The sequence below is a fragment of the Oncorhynchus tshawytscha genome, linkage group LG31 (assembly GCF_018296145.1).
Source record: "Oncorhynchus tshawytscha isolate Ot180627B linkage group LG31, Otsh_v2.0, whole genome shotgun sequence".
Taxonomy (NCBI): Eukaryota; Metazoa; Chordata; class Actinopteri; order Salmoniformes; family Salmonidae; genus Oncorhynchus; species Oncorhynchus tshawytscha.
Genome location: NC_056459.1, coordinates 9,157,978 through 9,181,289, shown reverse-complemented (window position 1 = coordinate 9,181,289; position 23,312 = coordinate 9,157,978). Strand labels below are relative to the sequence as shown.

The window sequence follows — 23,312 nt, the reverse complement described above, 5'->3', positions numbered from 1 at the left end:
CCACCACCATGTTTGACAGTGGGGATGGTGTGTTCAGGGTGATGAGCTGTGTTGCTTTTACGCCAAACATAACGTTTTGCATTGTTGCCAAAAAGTTCAATTTTGGTTTCATCTGACCAGAGCACCTTCTTCCACATGTTTGGTGTGTCTCCCAGGTGGCTTGTTGCAAACTTTAAACGACACTTTTTATGGATATCTTTAAGAAATGGCTTTCTTCTTGCCACTCTTCCATAAAGGCCAGATTTGTGCAATATACGACTGATTGTTGTCCTATGGACAGAGTCTCCCACCTCAGCTGTAGATCTCTGCAGTTCATCCAGAGTGATCATGGGCCTCTTGGCTGCATCTCTGATCAGTCTTCTCCTTGTATGTGCTGAAAGTTTAGAGGGACGGCCAGGTCTTGGTAGATTTGCAGTGGTCTGATACTCCTTCCATTTCAATATTATCGCTTGCACAGTGCTCCTTGGGATGTTTAAAGCTTGGGAAATATTTTTGTATCCAAATCCGGCTTTAAACTTCTTCACAACAGTATCTCGGACCTGCCTGGTGTGTTCCTTGTTCTTCATGATGCTCTCTGCGCTTTTAACGGACCTCTGAGACTATCACAGTGCAGGTGCATTTATACGGAGACTTGATTACACACAGGTGGATTGTATTTATCATCATTAGTCATTTAGGTCAACATTGGATCATTCAGAGATCCTCACTGAACTTCTGGAGAGAGTTTGCTGCACTGAAAGTAAAGGGGCTGAATAATTTTGCACACCCAATTTTTCAGTTTTTGATTTGTTAAAAATGTTTGAAATATCCAATAAATGTTGTGTCCCACTTGTTGTTGATTCTTCACAAAAAAAATACAGTTTTATATCTTTATGTTTGAAGCCTGAAATGTGGCAAAAGGTCGCAAAGTTCAAGGGGGCCGAATACTTTCGCAAGGCACTGTAAGTGTGACTTGTTACACACTAAACGGCTAACAATATGCAGATGCAGAGATTACTATTATTAATAAAGTCCATTGTATAGTCATAGGTGCTTAGCAATGTTCCCTCCAAGCTGAGCACAGTTGCGCCGAGACTCCCGAGCAGCTTCCCCAGGACTGCTGCACAGGAGAGAAGCACGTGACTGAACTTCACTGAACTTTTCCCCTGTTAGTTAACACTATCAACGGTTCCCTTTACTGTGGCAATTGTGATCGAATGAACGCAATTTTGCCACTTTCAATAAAACATACCGAAACAAAACAAACTATGCAATTGATGTTGTAGGCAGAACACATCGGAGTAGGATTCTATTACATTGACGGCATAAGCTATCAGAGCTGCAGTAGACCTATATGCAAATAGACCATTGCCATACAGTTGAAGTCAGAAGTTTACAAACACTTAGGTTGGAGTCATTAACACTCATTTTTCAACCACTCCACAAATTTCTTGTTAACAAACTACAGTTTTGGCTAGTCGGTTAGGACATCTACTTTGTGCATGACACAAGTAATTATTCCAACAATTGTTTACAGACAGATTATTTTACTTATAATTTACTGTATGACAATTCCAGTGGGTCAGAAGTTTACATACACTAAGTTGCTGGAGGAAACAGGTACAAAATTATCTATATCCACAGTAAAACAAGTCCTGTATCAAAATAACCTGAAAGTCCGCTCAGCAAGGAAGAAGCCACTGCTCCAAAACCACCATAAAAAAGCCAGACTACGGTTTGCAACTGCACATGGGGACAAAGATCCAACTTTTTGGAGAAATGTCCTCTGGTCTGATGAAACAAAAATAGAACTGTTTGGCCATAATGACCATCGTTATGTTTGGAGGAAAAGGGGAGGCTTGCAAGCCAAAGAACACCATCCCATCCGTGAAGCACAGGGGTGGCAGCATCATGTTGTGCGGGTGCTTTGCTGCAGGAGGGATTTTTCAAAATGTTATGGGATGCATTTTCTCCATTGTTTTTGATGGCAGGCCACTCTGGTAGGCCTACATTATAATCAAATAGCCACAGTATTCGACTTGACCACTGTTTAAACTGTCACTTAAAACAACAACTGCGCTTTTCAGCCATTAAAAGCCTTCCACATAGCACAGCATTTTAATGGTAATTAGAACTACATAGGGCATTGTTTGAGTTGAGCAGCTACAAAGCAGGCATATCTCCAGCCACCTGAGACCACACAAGCCTGACCTAACACTGTAGTTGTCATACAGGTATACAGTACATAAGGCCTTTACATGATCTATGTACAGTGACTAAACACACTTTGTGTGTGTGTGTGTGTGTGTGTGTGTGTGTGTGTGTGTGTGTGTGTATGTGTGTGTGTGTGTGTGTGTGTGTGTGTGTGTGTGTGTAATCAATCAGACCCAGCTGTCTGTTGGGCTAGGTCCCAGCTGCTCACCCCTGTGACTCTACTGGTCTAATGTAATGTAATGGGGGTGTGACTGAGGATGACTCATCGAGATCTATCTGCACAGTCTCCCACAGCGACGCCACCACTGCTGTCTCTAATGATCCCCGTTACCTAGCAACCTGGGAGGATTCTCTCTGACCAGTAACAAAGCCCAGGTGGAGAGAGTGAAGTGTCGGATGGAATACAATGTCTCTGTTACCGTCTGTGTGTGTGTGCATATGTTTTAGTTCATATGTTACTTCTTCAGAGTGGGTTTAGGGTTTCTGTAATATGTCTGTTTGAGGGGTGTAGATAAAGCAGTCATAACATCAAAAGTAGGGTCGACCACACCCCCATTCACATCGACGGGGCTGAAGTGGAACGTAAAGCAAAACTTGTTTGGGTCCATATTAAAAGGTTAATTTGTTCAATGTTGGCCCGTGACTTTGTTCAGGTTTTACATTTTGGCCCACTGGGTATTTGAGTTTGACACCCCTGCTCTAGAGGGTAGTGCGTACAGCCCAGTACATCACTGGGGTTAAGCTTCCTGACATCCAGGACCTATATTCTAGGCGATGTCAGACGAAGGCCTAAAAAATTGTCAAAGACACTAGTCACCAAAGTCATAAACTGTTCTCTCTGCTATCGCAAGGCAAGCGGTACCGGAGCGTCAAGTCTAGGTCCAAAAGGCTCCTGAACAGCTTCTACCCCCAAGCTATAAGACCGCTGAACAATTAATCAAATGGCCACCCGGACTATTTACATTGACCCTCCCCTTTGTTTTTACACTGCTGCTATTCGCTGTTTATTATCTATGCATGGTCACTTTACCCCTACCTACATGAACAAATTACCTCAACTAACCGGTACCCGCTGTATATAGCCTTGTTATTGTTATTTTATTGTGTTACTTAAAAAAAAATTAATGAGTAAATATTTTCTTTACCTCTATTTCTTGAACTGCATTGTTGGTTAACCTTTTTGGGATAGGGGGCAGCATTTTCACTTTTGGATGAATAGCGGGCCCAGAGTGAACTGCCTCCTACTCTGTCCCAGATGCTAATATATGCATATTTTTATTAGTATTGGATAGAAAACACTCTGAAGTTTCTAAAACTGTTTGAATGATGTCTGTGAATATAACAGAACTCATATGGCAGGCGAAAACCTGAGAAAAATCCAACCAGGAAGTGGGACATTTGAGGTTTGTAATTTTTCAAAGCTTGGCCTACCGAATACACATTGAGATATGGATAAAGTTGCACTTCCTACGGCTTCCACTAGATGTCAACCGTCTTTAGAAACTTGAATGAGGATTCTACTATAATGGAGGTGCTCATGAGACCTTTTTGAGTCAGTGGTCTGGCAGAGCGCCTTGGTCCATGACGCGCGCTCCCGACAGAGTTACCTCTCGTTCCAGTGCTTTTCTGAAGACAAAGGAATTCTCCGGTTGGAACATTATTGATGTTTCACGTTAAACACATCCTAAAGATTGATTCCATACATCGTTTGACATGTTTCTAAAGGACTGTAACGGAACATTTCGAGTTTTTGTCTGGACGAAGTGCCTGCGCATCATGAAGATGGATTACTGGGCTGAACACGCTAACACGGAACTTTATGGAACAAATCAGTCCTTTATTGTCGAACTGGGATTCCTGTGAGTGCAGTCTGATGAAGATCATCAAAGGTAAGTGAATATTTATGATGTTGTTTCTAACTTTGTTGACTCCAAAATGGCGGATATTCCTCTGGCTGTTTCGGGTTCTGAGCGCCGTTCTCAGATTATGCTTTTTCCGTCATGTTTTTTAAAAATCTGACACAGCGGTTGCATTAAAGAGAAGTCTATCTTTAATTCTGTGAATAACACTTGTATCTTTTATTAATGTTTATTATGGATGTTTTGGAATTAAAACATTACTGCACGTAAGGCTCCAATGTAAACTGAGATTTTTGGATATAAATATGCACATTATCGAACAAAACATACATGTATTGTGTAACATGATGTCCTATGAGTGTCATCTGATGAAGATCATTAGAGGTTAGTGATTCATTTTATCTATATTTCTGCTTTTTGTGACTCCTATCTTTGGCTGGGAAAATGGATGTGTGTTTTTTTCGAATTGGCTATGACCTAACATAATCATATGTTGTGCTTTTGCTTTAAAGCATTTTTTAAATCAGATATGATGGGTAGATTAACAAGATGTTTATCTTTCATTTGCTGTATTGGACTTGTTAATGTGTGAAAGTTACATATTTCTAAAAAATATTTTTGAATTTCGCGCACTGCCTTTTCAGCGGAATGTTGTCGAGGGGTTCCGCCCTAGAAAGGTTAAGGGCTTGTAAGTAAGCTTTTCACTGTACGTTCTACACCTGTAGACAAATACAATTTGATTTGAATATGACCAGAGCCATAATTATTGTCACCATAAGTTCCTGTTCTCAGGCTCGTCTCTCTGTGGTACCTGTGGGTTGGTGTCAGAGGGCATGGGCGATGGAGACTTGGACTGATAGGCATCCTGGGAGATGAAGCCAGAGTCATGGGAGGAGACACTGGAGAGGCGGGCGGGGCCTTGCTGAGGGAGGGCGGAGCTCCGGTAGCGGTAGTGGGAGGTGGGGGAGTGGCAGTGAGAGCCGCTGGAGCGAGAGTCGCTGCTGTTGACGCTGTTCAGACTACTGTGAGAGATGAGGAGAGAACACAGTCATTTGGTTACTACGGATATTGGTAACTGGTTCTCAACTGTCTTAACTAAGGAAATAGATAAATAAATATTGAGTCAAAACAATATTTACGGCTTTCCGTTTTTTTATCCGTTTACAAACCAGCTAAAATGTATCCAACCTTCCAGGAGAGCCAATGGTTTTCTACTGAAAGACTGTTACTAGGCACATTGCAAACAGCTACCATTTGAATATGTTACAGCGCCAGTCACAAGCAGAGGTTGCTAACAAGCTTGCCTGGAAAACAAATTGGATGGTCTCTCTGGCCCTAGTGCCTCACACAACAGGCCTCCTCGAAAATCATTGATCATTAACTCGTTCATTTCGGAGAGGCCACTGCGGCCTCACATTTGTAAACATCCCAATTATGGCAATAATGCCAAAGCTGCAGTTCCAGCTCCGATCCATCAGATGACGGAGGAGGACTGATGCTAGGCGTCACTCCCAGTCACTACTATCAGCGGAGAGGTTTTCGGTGTAGTGGTGATTATTGGGCATGCTCACTAACCTGCACATGCTGGACTTCCTGGATGCTATGGTGCTGGGGGAGGAAGGAGGGGTATGGTAGGACCAGCTGCTCTCAGATCCCTTCAGGTCCAGAATGACCTGGGAAGAAGAATGTCACAACAAGACAATTTATAAACCAAACATCTTGTAAAAAAAAAGCAATTGGCAGCCCTATTTCTACAGGGAAATAGAGGTATTTACCAATGCACCTCCAATCATGTGAATCAGTAACACAGGAACACTTACAGATATCCAGAACACGAGTGTAACATGCAAAAAGAGGACTATTAGCCCTGTCCTGAGAGTGCGGACCAAATCACTGACCTGCTCGCTGGCGGGGGGCAGCTTGTGCGGGTCCATGGTCAGAGCCTTCAGGTCGTCAGTGAGGGTCTGCAGGTGAGTGATCTCCCCCAACATGGACATCTCCTCTTCCTGATGAACAAGAAAGGCGGGTTGGTGTAAGGGCTTGTGCTAACTTATAATTGTGGTATACACTTCAAATTTGAGCTTGTTCTCCATCGACTCAATAGTTCTACTTTTAGACTTCAGTGAATTGAAGCAGGTCATCCCTCTAATGGGATTTTTCTGAATCTCTTTGGAGAGCAATATTCAATGGCAATAGAACAACTTAAAATAGATTACATTAATCACGTTCACAGGTGCAGAGGAGAAGTAAACTGACCAGCATGGACTAGCACATATTGTGTATACTTACAGAATAAACATTTACTAACAAATGCAACACTTGGGTACACAAACACCTTCATTAAAACAAATCTCCAAATAGTTCACTTTAAAAGGATGAGATGGTTGTTTGTACCGTCGAAGTGCACTGTATATTAACATCCATAACAAAGATGCTATTGGCTGGAACTCATTTGTTAGAACAACATGATTGGTTAGAATGTGTTGAAACAATTGTGTTTGCAGATTCTACTTAATTTCTACATATTTTCTTCGGCCCAGCAAACCCTAACAAATGACCTGTGTTTGACAACACAGGCTGTTGGTGGGGACTCACCACGACGGGCCTCAGCATGGAGACGAAGGTGCAGAATCGGCTCCGCTCCTCCACCAGGGCCTTCCTGACCGCCTGCTTCTCTGTCTCCTCCAGAAGCAGGTACTTATCACTGATGTCCTGCATGGCATTGTCCAGCTGGGGCTGGATGTCCCCCCGGCCTGCGGCACGCACGCGCACACACACACACACACACCACCTTTGTTAGTTTGATCCTAATTTAGGGTTAAGACAAGGTCTATCTGAGTACACAGCAAAATAAACTATTTTCAGTCTCAAGCCAGATGTTTATGACCGAAAGAATTCTGAGGTGAAAACAGGACGAAAAGTCACCAATGTCTCTTATAGATATGTTTTAATTCAATTGTTGTGGTTTTCAGTTGTCACCATCATCCTCAGATATATAGTTATATAGATATAACCATCACCACAGTCCCAACCATCTTTGTAATTACAATTCCAACCAATCCCTTGTACTACATCACGCTTAATCTTTTGATCACTAATTTATATCTATGAGCGCAATCCTCACAGTTCTATCTCAAGCACCAATCAAATCATGCTGTGGAACCGGTTGGTGTTTACATCAGGGTCACACCCTCACAATATTACACAAGCTCAGCATTCAGGAACACAGTGAAGAACCACAGCCCTAGGCAATGTACACAGAGTTAAAGCAGGATATTGTCCCCCCCCCATTGAAGTGCACTTATGTAACGCAAAACAGTGCATTGTTCTGAGTTTGGGCATTTTACCCTCTCAAAATCAACCACTTAATTGTATCAAAACTGTCTTTGGTTTTACTGACATTCTAAAATCTAGATGAGTCATATCAATGAATAAAAAAAGTGTTGGAATTCTCTTTCTTATTGGTCTATTAACTAATGTACAACGCACAATCAATGTAGATTAAGTATCATGGTGTGCTAAAAGAATACAACTGTTGTCTGAACTGGTAAAGAAACGTTCAGTAATCTCCTCTGTAGGTTTTAGGGACGTAAACATGCAATTAAAATTTAACATTTCTCAGAAGAGCCAGTACTAGTTATGTGGTTAAGGCTAGATAGATGGAGGCTCTTCTTATTTTCCAGGGAAAGCACTGCAACGGAATTCCTTAAAGGGACACAGAACCAACATTTGGATCACATTCGGCATGTTGATGCTCTCAATTGCTCTCATTACACTCATAGGAATGCACTGGGGGAGTTTCCCTGCACTATATAATAGGCTAAGGAGACTATTGAACCAGAGTGCTCTGACCACATTTGAGGTTCCTCAGGGGTCAGTTCTCGGTCCTGTTTGTTTTGTCTTACGGGCGGGTTTGAAGATGGAAATCAAACTATTTTGACGGTCAGGATAATATGGTCTTGTATACAATCATAACAGACATTTTATGCAACTAAAACAGACTGGTTCATGAGGCAGATGTCTTGTTTTTTCATGTGTATGGTGAATGCACGCCAGGGAGTACCATTCATAATGTTTTAGAATTCTATCACATTGAATATAACAACATTGGAAACCTCTACTAACATGAATGATATATGTCTAAAATCTACAAATTCTGTAAACAGGTATATCACAATACAAGCTGTACTTGGTTTCATAACAGGCAGAACATGGTGAGGGTGAGACATAGTGCAGGAGTCAGATCAAAACATTACTCTAAACAACAAGAGGTTGAAAAGTGCTCACAAGTCTATATCAGAGCTGTCAGAGAAGAGGCCCTGATTGTTGGCTGTGACTGTGCAATACAGAAATGGCTCCTTTAAAAGTGGTTTTAGTGGAGATCTGCAGGTAACTTCCAAAATAAACACTTGAGTAAATGAGGGACACAAAGTATATTGAAAGCAGGTGCTCCCAAACAGGTGTGTCTCCTGAGGTAATTAAGCAATTAACATCCCATCATGCTTAGGGTGTATAAAAATGCTCAGTTGCCCATTATTTTGGCTAGCATGGCTAGAAGAAGAGATCTCAGAGACTTTGAAAGAGGGGACTCAAAGGAGCATACGTAGCAGGAAATATGTCTGGAATTTTCCAAAGGTCTTCTGGATTTCAATTAGATGTAAACACACCACCACCAAAGTACTGTAGCATATAAACACTGCTCACTATGTAAGATAGTGAGCGAAGGACAGTTTTGAGAATGTGTGTGTGTGTGTGTGTCAGTCACCAGATCTCAACCCAATTGAATGCTTATGCAATATTCTGGAGCTGTGCCTTAGACATTTTTTCCACCACCATCAACAAAACCCCAAATGATGGAATTTCTCATGAAAGAATGGTGTCGCATCCCTCCAATAGAGTTCCAGACACTTGTAGAGTCTTTGCCAATGTGCATTGACGCTGTTTAGGCAGCTTGTGGTGGCCCAACGCCCTATTAAGACACTATGTTGGTGTTTCCTTTATTTTGGCAGTTACCTGTATGTTGGAGCCAGACAGATAATGAATTCCACAATTATTTAGTGATGCTGCCCCATTCCTGATCTCCCCTGATGATACAAAATTAAGCTGCAGCGAAAAGCCAAAGGGAGTCAGTGAGGTATATTTGGAAGCAGACCAAACTCATGACACAGTGAGGGTTGTGGTTGGGGGAGGGGACCTCAGGGGAGACCGGAAGAAGAAGAGAAGCAGGGACGAGGAACTATTTTGGGCATTCAGGAGATTTTTAACCCTTGAGTGAGGAATGTAACCTCACAATATGAAACCAGTAGACAATGTAGACAATGTGACAGGGAACGGTGACGAGACCACACACAGGTGGGAAAGGTCAACGGCGGTCAACAGGTCAACAGAGAACCGTGGCACAAAGGGAGCTACAGGGGGCAGCGACTTACCGAACACGTCAGCTGGAAAGAACAGGGGCGTGATCAGATGCAACAATGGCAGTTGGAGTAGAAAGGAAAAATCTCAGTCAGTTTAGACCCAGGAAAAGGAGACCTGTTCTTAAATAGCTACAGGTTGCAGAATTGACACATATCCTTATTAACTTATGCATTGCGGAATATATTAGATGTTTGGCCCAAAATCGTAAAGATATAAGGTCTGTAATAAAATCCAATGGATTGTTATTTGCACAATATAGTCCCTCCTTAAATCCAGACAGATAACTTCCCAAAAATAACTGTCTCTTCTGCCTCTCATCCCATAACTATTCTGACCCTTTGCCCTGTCACCTGGGACAGTATGAGATGTGCCTTGGTAGAATTCAGTATCAACGCTTTTGTCTCCTCCCTCCACCACCAAATCGGATTTACCTTCAAAGTAAAAGTCACAGAGAGCCTGGTTCCAGTCATAAGCAGTCCAAACCAGACACCAGGCATCCTCATAGTCACCATTAGCAGTCTAAACCAGAACTAGGCATCCTCAGTCACCATAAGCAGTCCAAACCAGACACCAGGCATCCTCATAGTCACCATAAGCAGTCCAAACCAGACACCAGGCATCCTCAGTCACCATAAGCAGTCCAAACCAGACACCAGGCATCCTCAGAGTCACCATAAGCAGTCCAAACCAGACACCAGGCATCCTCAGAGTCACCATAAGCAGTCCAAACCAGACACCAGGCATCCTCAGTCACCATAAGCAGTCCAAACCAGACACCAGGCATCCTCAGTCACCATAAGCAGTCCAAACCAGACACCAGGCATCCTCAGTCACCATACCTTTCTTTGCCTTCTTCTGCAGCTTGAGAGTGTCGGAGGATTTCTTTTTGATCTCCTGACGGGCTTTCTTGTACTCTGCGGAAGGAAGGGAAACACAGTGGACACAACGTGTCGCACATTGCCATTGTCAGTGCTTTGAAGTGCGGTGAACAACCGAAACGAGGGCGACTCCTAAAAAAAAAAAACATCTCATTGATCTTTGTTCTGAGGGACTCGCTTCCTGTCGTAACATCAGTATGACAAGTGGTGGCTGGAATCAAACCCTGCAACGAGGGACTGCTCTTTTTTTTCTCTACGGGGGAGAACTGAACTCCCAGGTTGGGTATTATTGAGCGGAGAGGGGGATTGGGTTTGAAGTGGTTAGTCGAAGCATATAAAAGCACTGTTGAACTACAGACTAAGTAAAGTAATTCCTTTAAACACAAGGGAGTATGAAATACAATATCTAGCTAAACAGAGTGCTACTGCAGTAGATGGAGGTGATGAGTGTATGCGAATTATACTGTACGACTGCAGGCAATAATGGGGTGAAGGAATAGAGTGTAGTGTGGAGAGGTTTGAGAAAGTGTATGTGGTAGAGGTAGTTTACTGTGTGTGTGTGTGTGTGTGTGTAGCCCCTACCTTTGGCGTGGTCCTTGTCCAGCGTGTTGGCCACTCTCTTCCACTCCTCCATCTGGTCTTGCAGAGGGTTAATCAAGCAGTCGATGAAAACCCTTGGGTGGGGATTACAACTCAAATCAAACAGAGTGGAGAATAATGATCCTTAGCAGAGATAATGTACAAAATACATTTTTGGGGTTGTGTTCCTCTAGGCGTCTGATGTGTGTAGGCACTGTAAAGCAATTTAATCTTCTCATTTCACTCTGCTTATCTTATTTCACTCTCTGCACAATATGAGCTAATGAGCGCATTCAGACAGATAGAAGGATGGAATAGAGAGAGAACAGGCAGAACGGAGAGGCGGAGATGACGGTGACTCACATGGAGAACTGCCTGAGCTTGGCCTCGATGCTCCGGTGCCTCATACACATCCTGGTGAGGGCTGAACCGATGTCTCTGGTGCCGCCTGAAACCAGACCAACAACACAATCTGTCAGACAGAGATGGTTGAAGTGGGATCTCATCTCACGTTATGGTTTGGAACGATTTGCTAATCCCTAGACAAATGATTGAAGGTTGTTGTCGTTATTGAACAGGTTCACAAATGTATCCATGAGCAAAATCACAAACATTCAGAGGATGCGTAGAAGTGCTTTCATATTAAACTATGATATCACCATTTATTTCAAGCTTAGTCACTGATATGAACATTTTACAGCCGATTCCATTGTCAATCGCTTTGTGTTACAGCTTCAAAGAACTGATAGAGAAGTAAAAGCGCAACAGTGAAAACTGCAGTAAACAAAATACTACAAGTATCTCATATGCTTTATCCCTGAGGACAACATCTATGACTCATAGTGTCCTTATATGTAAATGAACAGGAGAGTTAGTTTCACAGTGGAGGGCTGAAGCAACAGAGGTCCTTTTGACAGGGGTCAAAAGACAGGCAGAGCACATCACTTAGCTGACATGGTGGTTTCTCAAAATGCTACTACTTTTAACACACCCGTCCCATTTGGCCTGGTCTGTCTAAGTCTAGGACTATCAAGAGGAGCTTGCTGGGGGAAAAGGTAGGACACTGTTCATTGCGTCACTCACTGACACACACACAGAGCCCTAATCACTTAAGTGTGACCGTTCGTGTTTTTTGTGAAAAGCAAACAAAGCCTATGACCTCACCTCTCCGGATAAAAAGGAGAGAGTAGAGGAGGAGGGTGTGAAGTGTTGAAAGATTCCTCGCCAGAAGAAAAAGTAATGTCATCTTCCACAAAGCCCCTCTGGTTTCCCTTGACAGTAAAAAAAGTCCCACCTCTTCCCAACCCCCCCTGTACTGACTGACTAGGACTCAACAGTAGCAGACTAGTAGTAGCTAATAGCTATACAGGCACCATGGGACAGATGGCCACTCTCTCCCCCAGACAGAGACTCCCTCCTGGGTTATTGTTCCACAGACTTCAGGCCTTACCCAGGCTGCTCTATGGGAGGAGGAAGTTCTTCAAAAACATTCCATTATAACAAGTGGGTGTGTGATTCAATGGTGCAGTGGACAATGGAATGGCCAGATACACTGTAGCTAATTTATTGAGTTCTGCATTGTATTGCTGCACTTGCTGATGGACATCATTTCAAACCGTGGGCAATGCAGAAAATAGCTTGTGCATTTAGTCATTACTGTAAAAGAAAATAGTTTTTCAACAGTATTTTACCCAATTCAGTACATGCTCTTATGATGTTTCTCAAACCAAATCCATTTCATACTCGAAATACATTTCAGCGGACTGTCACTGATCGCCTAGGAAGTACCGTGATATATTTCAATATCTATAGCTGGGGTTTAAGTCGATGAATTATTAAAATACCATTCATGTCAATTCATCCAACCATGAACTGGTGCTCACAATCATTAGTGGCCATGGTTCACATTCTAAGCTCCTTTCCATATCTTCCTCATCTATCATTCAGTAGGTTTCTGTGTATTGGTTGTCTGACTGTCGTCACTCTGTTTGCATGACCACTCCATCATCCATCTACTATTGCATTAACAGAACTGTAATAATGTGCTGTGGTTTGATATTTCCATATGTTATTGTATGGTGTGGTATTTCTTACCAATATTTCCATCTGCCGAGATTGGCCATGTAAAGCTATTAAAAATGAATGGGGGAGTTACATGTTTTAAGGGGGTTGGGGTATTGTGTTACTGTAATGAACACGAGGGGAGACAGAGAGCTGGTTTCAAGCGCAGGGCGCAGCAGGTGTTTATTGCAAAGGACCACAGGAGGAGGCAGGTAGCTGGGTCTAAGGTCAGGCAGAAGGTCATACACAGGGGGTCCAAAAGGGCAACAGTACAGGCAGGGAAAAGGCTAGTAACGTAGTCCGGGAGATCAGGCAATAGCTAGATAACAGGAAATCCGACAGGCTAAAGTACAGGCAAGGAATAGGCAAAAGGCGTCGTTAGTGAGGCAGGCAAAAAACATCATACACGGGAGGAGTACATCACGGGAAAAACAGAGCTCCGAAAGACGTGTCACAAAACAAACAATACCTCACAGTGATGGGGTGCGAAGAACAGAAAAGTGTGAGATAATGACAAACAGGTGTGTGAACAGGTGATTAGAATTCAGGTGATTGGGATCTGGAGAGTGAGCTTCGTTCAGGGGATCTGGGTGTGTGTGGGTGTGAGTTGGAAGCAGATGTTACAGTATTATGTAAAGATAGGATCTTAATTTGATCCCCCTGTTGCAGGAGAACTTTTAAAACATGTAGTGTATTTGAGGTTTAAACCACTTCTGAAGTTTGTAATTTCCACTTCGAAATGTCAGACTTGATTTCCCCTTACGAAAGAATGGATCAACGCCTATAAAAATGTCCATGAATTATAATCCACATAATAATTCACATTTCTTGTTGCTGCAGGATTATTTTCCTGCTGTAGCAAACTGGCTCAAATTAGGAAATCTGTAAAGTGCTCCTTCAGTTCAACAACTGTTCGGGGGATAGTGACTCCTGTCCTATTATGTATCTGTGTGTAACATGGAGCTCTTTATTTTCAAGTACCCACTGGACATCCAGATCTATACCTGTAAGGTTTGTCTTTTATAGGAGCTTATGCTGCCAAACTCAGAAGTTAGCTGCAGATGGATTAATACAGATGTATCCTATCCTATCACTTGCTCCACTGCCATTCAAATCTCTGCATTTCTGTAGAAGCAGTGAAAAGTTATGTTTTTCTAACATGAGCTCTTCAGTGCCTTGTCAATTTGACAGGTCTCCAGCAAAAGGCCAGACAGCAACGACGGGGAAAATACAATTTTTCCACCCCAGGATGCTCGAGGGTTGCCATGGAGACCGTGGCAGTAAACATAAATCTCTCTCCATCTCACTTCTTATCGCTCTCTACATACAGAACAAATGTATCGGACTTCCTCTGCTGAACGGCATCCATCTGTAATAAAGCTCCAGCTCCTCCCTAATGCATTATACCACAGTTCTGACAATTCAACTCTTTCTCAACACAGTCTTTCGCTCACAATCTTACATAGTGAGCAGTGTTTATATGCTACAGTACTTTGGTGGTGGTGTGTTTACATCTAATTGAAATCCAGAAGACCTTTGGAAAATTCCAGACATATTTCCTGCTCCACGCACACAAAACACACACACACATGGGCATGCAGGCACACACACACCCCCCATCTCCTCACATCCCCTCCACACACGCACATACTGTCTCCTACTCCTAGTATGTGAAGTCCTGCCCCTACACTACCAGTCTCAGAAAAATCTCCTGACCCCCAAATCTATAAATAACCTGGTTGGTTGGCGCGGGGGCTCTGGTTGCCAGGATCCCTCCTGAATAGCTGATGTATGGAATAGCACTCCTTATTAATAGCTGTGACATGGGGGCCCTGTGGCATGATGAGCACTGCATTGCAGCAACACCTTCCTTCTTTCTCACCCTCTCCTCACGCCCTCTCTCACCCCCCCCCCCTCCCTCTTCCCTTCTCTCACCTTCAGTGAGTTACCTCTTCTCTCCTCCTCTCTCCTCTCCTCCTCTTTGATGCAGGAGGAAGATTGCCTCTGATGTCTCTATCTGTCAGTATGGTCGTTGTAGTATGACAGAGCATTTCAGTAGAAACATATAGACATAGCCTATTCATATTGAAGACAACTAGTACCTTTCTATGCTGATGTATCATTTGTAGATGACAAATTATTCACTGAGTGCTAATGAACTTGATCGACAGACACTAACAACACTAACACTAACACAAATCCTTTTTATGAGCTTTGTCGTAAAATATCTACAAGGGTTTGGATCTAGTTGCGGAACAATCGGCCCAGAATAGTTTGAAAGGGACCTACAGAAAGCATGACTCCAATATACTACAAACCAGAAAGGAACCTACATAGCTAGCTACAGCATAGGCTCTCAGAGTGCTTGAAATATACAGAGCAATGGAAGCTGGTAGGGTTTGTGCGAAATGGCACCCTGTTTTCTATATAGTGCACTACTTTTGACCAGAGCCCTGTGGAAAGTAGTGCACTATATAGGGAATAGGGTGCCATTTAGGATGTAGTTTAGTGCTGCCACGCTGTGCTGACTTTGCAGGCTGGCCAACGCCCTCTGGCCAAACAGGCCACATCTGACACACACATATTGATCACAGCAGAGTTGGTGGCATTTTATTGACAATCAGCCTGATCGATTCACCTCTTTGTCCAGACCAGAGCCAACAGTTTAGTGTGTTTACCAACCTGTGTCGCCATAATTATGTCTGGTCCAGACAAGACAGCCAAATGTAGATGTTAATGTATGTTTTTGGCCCAGGGACCAAAGTTGTTAAGCGCAATAGTTAGCTAACTGTGTCCGTAAAGATATGTATAGAGATTCAGAACTTTTGTGAAACAGCTGAGTTACAAATATATGACAAATCAAAATTGGACGGTCTTCAGAGATAGATGGGAAGGTTTGAGGGTAGCTGAATATATAGTATGTATAGCTGGAAGTAGAAGCCTAAGTGTTATTGTCCATTAGTTCACTACAATTAAGGGATGGGTGGTAATGTGAGGGAAAAAAATTAAAAATAATTGAACATAATCTACATAGTATGTCACTGACTACTATATCAAGATCAGTGGGACAATCAGAGAGTGATGCTTTACGGCACATTCTTCTTCTAGCTATTTAGAATATTGTTCTATCTGCTGTGTATTTCCTTAGGTTACTCTGAAAGCCCATTCAACCACCTGCCTCTATATTTCAGTGCATCAGCCTCCTCCTGAGTAGCTAACAGGGACGGAGCTGTTCTTTCCCTCTCCCACTGACGCTCACACAACGTGACAGGGCATGAGGAATGTGTGGTGTCTCTCAAGGATGCTGTGGTGTGGAGTGTGTGTGTGTGTGTGTGTGTGTGTGTGTGGCCTGGGATGGGCAAGGCAGGGCCGCAAACAAGCACAGACCGCAGGCATGAAGACTCACCACACTGCTACTGGTAGTCAGACGCCTACTCAGGAAGGAAAATACAAACTGGAGATGAGAAACAGTCGTGTAGACTTTGTTTTGTCTGTGGTTTGTTTTGAATGGATTGTTGTGGGTGTAAACGTGGGAAGGCCCTGATGGGAGGGAAACTGAAACTGAGACTAAATTAACCCTAGCTCGGCTGAGCACCATATTTAAGCTACCAACAACCCAGCTTTTCTTGATCGTGAAACACAACACTGCCTATATATCTGCTTAGATACAGCAGTGTCCTACAATGGCCCTTTCATAAGACGGGAGTCTGGGAAGGCAGGCGGAACTGTCCCTGTCCCTCTGTGTTAGCCTGTGTTAACGTGTGACGCTACGCTAGTGCTAGCGCCATCCCAGCCACTGCGCCGCAGGGGACTATAGCGGAGGCAGAGAACTGGGACGGGGAATTGGAGCAGATGAGGACATGGCCGAGGCTGAGAGATGGGGCCAGACGGAGCCATAGACCCCATGCTTACAATGGACATGATGAGGATGGTACAACGTGGCAGTGGTTTCATTCAGTGCACCACCATGAAGCTAACTCTTTTAGATTTGATGTGTCTGGGCTTTGACTTTGTTTTTTAAATCGAGGCAATTGTCATGAGGCCTATTGTAGCCAGGGAAATGGATAGAGTAATGTGGTACTAATCCCTTCCTCCACGAAATCTGACATTTTATTAAGAAAGTAAGCAGTATAAGCCGCTGCCTTGAAATAGAGAAAAGTCACCCAAGGTCCGATGTTTTTAGCTAAACAGAACTATTTTTCACATTTCCTCACATTTGAGGAAAAGGTTGTGGTTAAAGTTTGCAAATTCTACTGCAAAATCACCAGCGACACCACTATGCTAACAGTCGTGACAACCTGTGAAGTCAACAAAAACACCTAATTGTGATCATGTCACAATTACTGCTGAGGAAGCTCTGATTGGCTGAGAGACGATGGCCAGGTCCAATCATGACACGGTAGAATATCTGAAAGCTGTCAATATCAAATCCCTCTGACAGTCTTGCATGGTGTTACGTCAGTTTGTTACAGGCGACAAGGTCATCTTAACTCCTTTTAAAAATTCCTCACCCGTGGTGTTCCTCATCAAGACAGTGAGGGCGGAAACTAATGAACCGCACATTCCGAATAGCTTCAAGGGTGGGGGTACAGTCTTCACATTCCTCCAAGATTCTTTAAATAAGATCCCAAAGAACCCCCTAACCTCCTTCCCTCCCACTCATCCTATCACCCCATTAGCCCAGTTTATAGCCCTGTAGAGCCCAGTCAACCTTCATACCATAGCAGGTGGTGTCTGTATGACTGTGCAGACTCTACAAGATAGACTGCAGTGCAGTCTGTATCAGACCTGGGTTCAAATAATATAAATATTCTTTCAAATACTTAAGCTGAGCTTTTAAGCTGAGCTTGATTGAGCTCACCTGGCACAAGGGAACCAATGGTACTTAGTCCCAAAAGTGCAAAATTGCAAACCCTGCCCCGCAGGTTCAATCAAATCCTAAACGTATTTGAAAAGAAAACAAATATTAGGCTATTTGAACCCAGGTTTTGGTCTCTATGCAACTGTGCAGACTATCAGATTGAAGAAGGCTCTCCCTTCTATATTAGGTACATTGGCACCTGGTGGTCCTGTAGCTGCCTGGGGCTGGGGGGGGGCATGGAGACTGGACTACTACTGACAGCTGAGAGTAGGGATGGTAGACAGGACGGCTATAGGAATGCAGGCAGACATAAAGCCCTAGAGGACGGGTAGGGCTGGCTGGGCCAAGGAGTTCGAAGAGACATCACAGCCTCTTGGTATTTCCTCATAAGGGCTTTTGAGGATGGCTCTATTTACTAAGAGACGACTGGGAGAGAGAAAGTGTCTCACAAACTGTGAGGGTAAGACAAACTGAGGGCACATCTTGTGAAAACCAAAGCAGGCCACGTGGAAGACTGTGGTACTAATATTTAATTCAACTGATGTTAAGTGCAGCAGTTAGGGTGTGGTTTCAAATAACATTCAGTTTGACAGGATTCTGTTTTCTTTTTCTTAATTGCAGTATAACTATGCAGGTCAACCAATCAAGACAACATTATGTATTAATCCAGTACATCCCTCCCATCATTGTATTCCACTCCAGGGTTGTATTAATTACGCATCAAATAGAAGAAAACCGACTGAAACAGGGAGGGACTACCTGAACTTGCCCAATAAGAAAGACTAGTTTTTGTTTTGTTTTCTGTTGCAAAAATGTTTTGCTACGGTGTGGCCAGATGAATATGACCCAGTTCTTGTCACTAGTCTCTAACCAAAATCAATTCCCTCATTGGAGCAGTAATCTGTAGCTAAAGCCACCAGTGAGGAAAGGAAAACACTTTTCCACTGGCAGCCTCAGTCACTACTACCCATTGGCATTACACTCATGACTCTGTTTCCTGTGTGTGTACTGCAGCTGAATGCTAAAAGAATAAGCCCCAGAGTATCCATCACACACACACACACACACACACACACACACACACACACACACACACACACACACACACACCTCTCTCTTCAATCTCTTCATTTGGTTCTCACTCCATTTGTCGTCTTCCAGCCCCTTGCCACAGAGGCCTAGTTCTCTTCTTTTCATCCCTCAGTCTTTGACACACATATCTGGGTCCGGGTCTGGGATTATTCACCGGACTTAATGAGCGACAATGTGACACCGTCTAGTCCTAGTTACAAGATGACCCGGACCGCGGCTGAACGACATCTAGGGCTAAAATAAATGTGGTCCTAATCCCCATTTTACTCAAGTCTTTTATGGCCTACCCACATAACCAGGCCAAATCTGAACAAGAAGGGACACCGTTATGATGATAAGCCTATGTTGAGCTATCGTCAGGTAAAAGTTAATGGGCAGGAGAAAACAGAGCCATGATGAAATGAAGGACAAAATAAAGCGTCTACAACCTTGACGACCAGGGAGTAATGGAGGTTTGAAAGGAGAGCGCTTAAAACGTAGGTTGTTCTTCATAAAACATAGACAATTCCACTGTACTGTACCTAGCCTTCGTAATCAGCTGTGATTAGCATAGTTATTTGGTGAGGCGCCGCTCGCTTTGTTATCCACCTTATCTCCCCATACGAGGGGCTGGTGCGTGGCGCGCTTATTTTGGATAAACGGTTAATTGGTGTTTATTCACTTTGAAACAAGAGTGAGACGGTGGGGGTAACGTTACCGACGAGACCGCTTCCCGTACCCCACTCGCCTTTAATTAGCTTTCATTTATTGAAAAAACATTGAGGTAATTCTTAGAGAGGTAGAAATGAAAAGGCCCTCCGACACAATGAAGACAACAGCCAACTCATTTCACGCCAAAAAATGATCCCAATGGAAACGGTTCTATTAGAGGATCCTTTGAATGTGGCACTGTCCTCGTCCTCCTAGTTCCCTCTTACATCCTCTAGTGCAGCAAGATATCATCCGGTCTGTTTCATAAATTCTGTTGGGGCTTTGAAATTAGACAGAGAAGCAGGATGGAGGAGGATGTAGGTCACATCCTGCTATCCAGTGTGCTTGCTTGCGCTCACTCACTCACTCACTCTCACTCAGCCCTGATAGATTCCTAATCAGTTCCTGAGCTATCGTCATGTCTTTTCCCATACACATGCATGTACGCATGTGTGTCTGATATGGAAATATCAGGCTAGCGCATCGGGGTTGATCGTGCATTGTGATCGTGCCCTCAGGGTAGCATGGATTTAATGAGGCCCAATTTCCGGAGCGGGACTGAACTCTTCTGACCGGCTGGCTTCTGGATCCCTGGCTAGCCTCGAAAGCAAAACGCCTACTAAACAAACCAGCCATGAATTCATCATATCAGACCAGAGAGAGAGAGAGGGGTGTTTTGTATTCAAGTTATTTTATGTCTATTAAGAGAATTAGGCCACAGTCAAAGTGTGCGTGGTCTGCATGGTTGAAGCCTGTTGAGGCCATGCTCTATAACACTTTAATAAACAGTGGATAAAACTTGGAAATGAAGAACTTTGGGAGTATGACAGTGCAACATCTACACCCTGATAGGTACGGCTACTCCCAGGATCAAATTAACTCAGTTACTCCTCTTTAGAAGTACCCAATTCATCCCACTACAGTGTTTCTGAAGCAATAGAACGTTTCCCTATATGTAGTCCCATCAAAGAAGAAAACTAAATGCATACAAAGTAACTCAACTGATTTCTGAATTACCAGCAACCAGAGAAAGCACTTAATATAATACTAACGCACACGTCTTCAATGACTGTCCCAGAATGTGCACACTGTGATTCACACATATTACCGTTCCATCATGTTTACCACACAGAGCCTGCTTCAGGCACAGCCCCACTCTATGTTTGGGCCTCCGCTGCCTAACCTGTGGCTTTGATCTGACGATAGCATCTAGTATAGCGTTCTATCTATCTAGTATATATTGGATCTAGGGCAATCTGCAGTATCTATAGAATCATGCTCTCTCTAGCTAGCTGCCTGAAGGCTTGCCAACATGTGAGTGGCGCTGTTTGTGGAAATTGTGTCGGACGAGGTGTGTGTTGTTTGTGCACCAAGTACCACAAAAGCAGTGATGGATGTATTCTAACTGTGGTGTGCAACAAAGCACTGAGAAAAGGTTGTCAGACAACCCTACCCCCTTCCATACAGTAACCATGTCCCTTCCTGAGGTACTCTCATTTTAAAATGCTATGCTGCAGTGTTCTAGGAACATTGTATATTTAGGCTAATGTGAGAGAACAACAGTGCATTTATGGAAATGGTACACCGTGAGAGTTAACACAAACACTACCGAGTTTACTGTAAACTGTCACAATGCGGGATTCGAATCCCACATATTCTAAATGGAACATAGTGTTTCTGAGGTAGAAGAGGGTAGCTGCTCTCTTTTACACTCCACCCAAGCACTATGTTCTGTTGCTACCAGCATTGGCTAGCCGAGCATCCGGTTCATGTTCAATGACAACATGTTTTGGCAAAAAGATAGGTGAAACTAGGAGTCGATCAAGAGATCAGTGACCTATCAACTTTGTTTTGACCTAAATTCAATGTTCTTTTTTATTTTTAATCCCGCAACTCAAAAGTCACAACCAAGTGTGAATTATTTAATTATTGAGTGTGAATTATTGAAGAGCTGTTCAACCTTTACTAGATGCTCTGCTCCCCTGGTGACCACTAAACTCTCCCTGGCATCTCTTCTCCCTGTGGGCTCTCACCAGTCGACTGCTGATTTGTGTGACAGACAACATGCTTCAGACAATGGACAATAGTGTATAAACAAGTAGAGTAGTATCTCATAACGTGGGCTTCACATTTCATGACAATGGCAAGTGCCCTTGGCGATTGAAAGATCTTGTAGAGAGTTGAGAGCATCTTGTCAGGCTTGTATCACACCCTGGTATGGCAACTGCACTTCCCACAACCGCAAGGCTCTCCAGAGGGTGGTGCGGTATGCACAACCCGTCCCCGGGGACAAATGACCTGCCCTCCAGGACACCTACAGCACCAGATGTCACAGGAAGGCCAAAAATATCATCAAGGACAACAACCACCCGAGCCACTGCCTGTTCACTCCGCTACCATCTGGAAGTCAAGGTCAGTACAGGTGCATCAAAGCTGGGACCGAGGGACTGAAAAACAGCTTCTATCTCAAGGCCATCAGACTGTGAAACAGCCATCACCAGCACAGAGAGGCTGCTGCCTACATACAGACTTGAAATCATTTGTCACTTTAATACATGGATCACTAGTCACTTTAATAATGACACTTTAATAATGTTTACATATCTGGCATTATTCATATATATATATATATATATATATATATATATATATATATATATATATATAGATATATATATATATATATATATATACTGTATTTTATACAATCTATTGCATCTTGCCTATGTCGCCCAGTCATCCCTCATCCATATCTTTAAATGTATATATTCTTATTCCATCCCCTTACTTAGATTTGTCTGTATTAGTTGTTGTGGAATTGTTAGATTACTGTTACATATTACTGCACTGTTGGAAATAGAAGCACAAGCATTTCACTACACTCACAATAACATCTGCTAATCATGTGTATGTGACAAATAAAAAAAATGTTTTTTATTTGATTCTTAGGAGGTTTTTACCATGGAGCTCCTCATACATCTACACCTCTAACCACAGATCAGATTCGCCTACACCAACCTTGACCATTAGGAAGCAAAATACAATATCTGACCCTGGACCAGTTCTATCACCAACTTCTACCATCTACTCCATTGTGGCTACAACTACCGGCTATACTGGGCCTTGGTAACAGACCAACATTTTTACATTTACATTTTAGTCATTTACCAGATGCTCTTATTCTATCTGAAGATAGCTAAGTGAGACAACCACATCACATTCATAGTAAATACATTTTTATAGTAGATATCAACAGACGTAAGGTCGGTAAATTATGCTGTTTGATTCACACTAACGAGCAGAGGCGAGCAGGGCTTCATAACTAATTAAACGGGGGAGGGGGTGATGTGAAGTACATGAAAGAACACAGAGACTCACCTGCTGGGTGATCCTAGTTAATAATTCAAGCATGTACTCTGGCTGTACGGTCAGCTGGGGGAGAACATAGCCAAACACGCTACAGGAGAAAGGGCAACGTGGATAGTTGGATGCAGGTATTCAGCTATTTTCACGATCATCTTGGTAACAAAAAATGACAGTCGCTGTTTTATTACATCGATTGAGCGTGCTTCGCCAGCTACCCAGCTATCACACACTGCTTGCATGAGAATTAGATAGCAAAATGTTTGAGGATGCCACAATTGAGGGTGTTGAATGATAACAATTGGATTAAACAAAATG

At 43.2% G+C, this 23,312-nt stretch overlaps 1 protein-coding gene across 6 annotated transcripts in view; it reads right to left on the bottom strand.

Annotated features, from left to right (window-relative positions):
- LOC112233340 (protein MTSS 1) overlaps positions 1–23,312 on the bottom strand; it is a 48,714-nt gene that overhangs the window by 7,206 nt on the left and 18,196 nt on the right. For 4 of the 6 annotated variants that reach the window (XM_024400905.2, XM_024400909.2, XM_024400907.2 and 1 more), the window contains exons 4-11: positions 11,291–11,375; positions 10,931–11,022; positions 10,310–10,384; positions 9,482–9,493; positions 6,648–6,805; positions 5,951–6,058; positions 5,628–5,725; positions 4,864–5,074 (exon numbers count right to left, since the gene is read on the bottom strand). In XM_024400905.2, the coding sequence (XP_024256673.1) occupies positions 4,864–5,074; positions 5,628–5,725; positions 5,951–6,058; positions 6,648–6,805; positions 9,482–9,493; positions 10,310–10,384; positions 10,931–11,022; positions 11,291–11,375 (839 nt within the window). The remainder of the gene's footprint in view (positions 1–4,863; positions 5,075–5,627; positions 5,726–5,950; positions 6,059–6,647; positions 6,806–9,481; positions 9,494–10,309; positions 10,385–10,930; positions 11,023–11,290; positions 11,376–23,312) is intronic. The other 2 variants (XM_024400908.2, XM_024400911.2) reach the window with 1 other exon arrangement.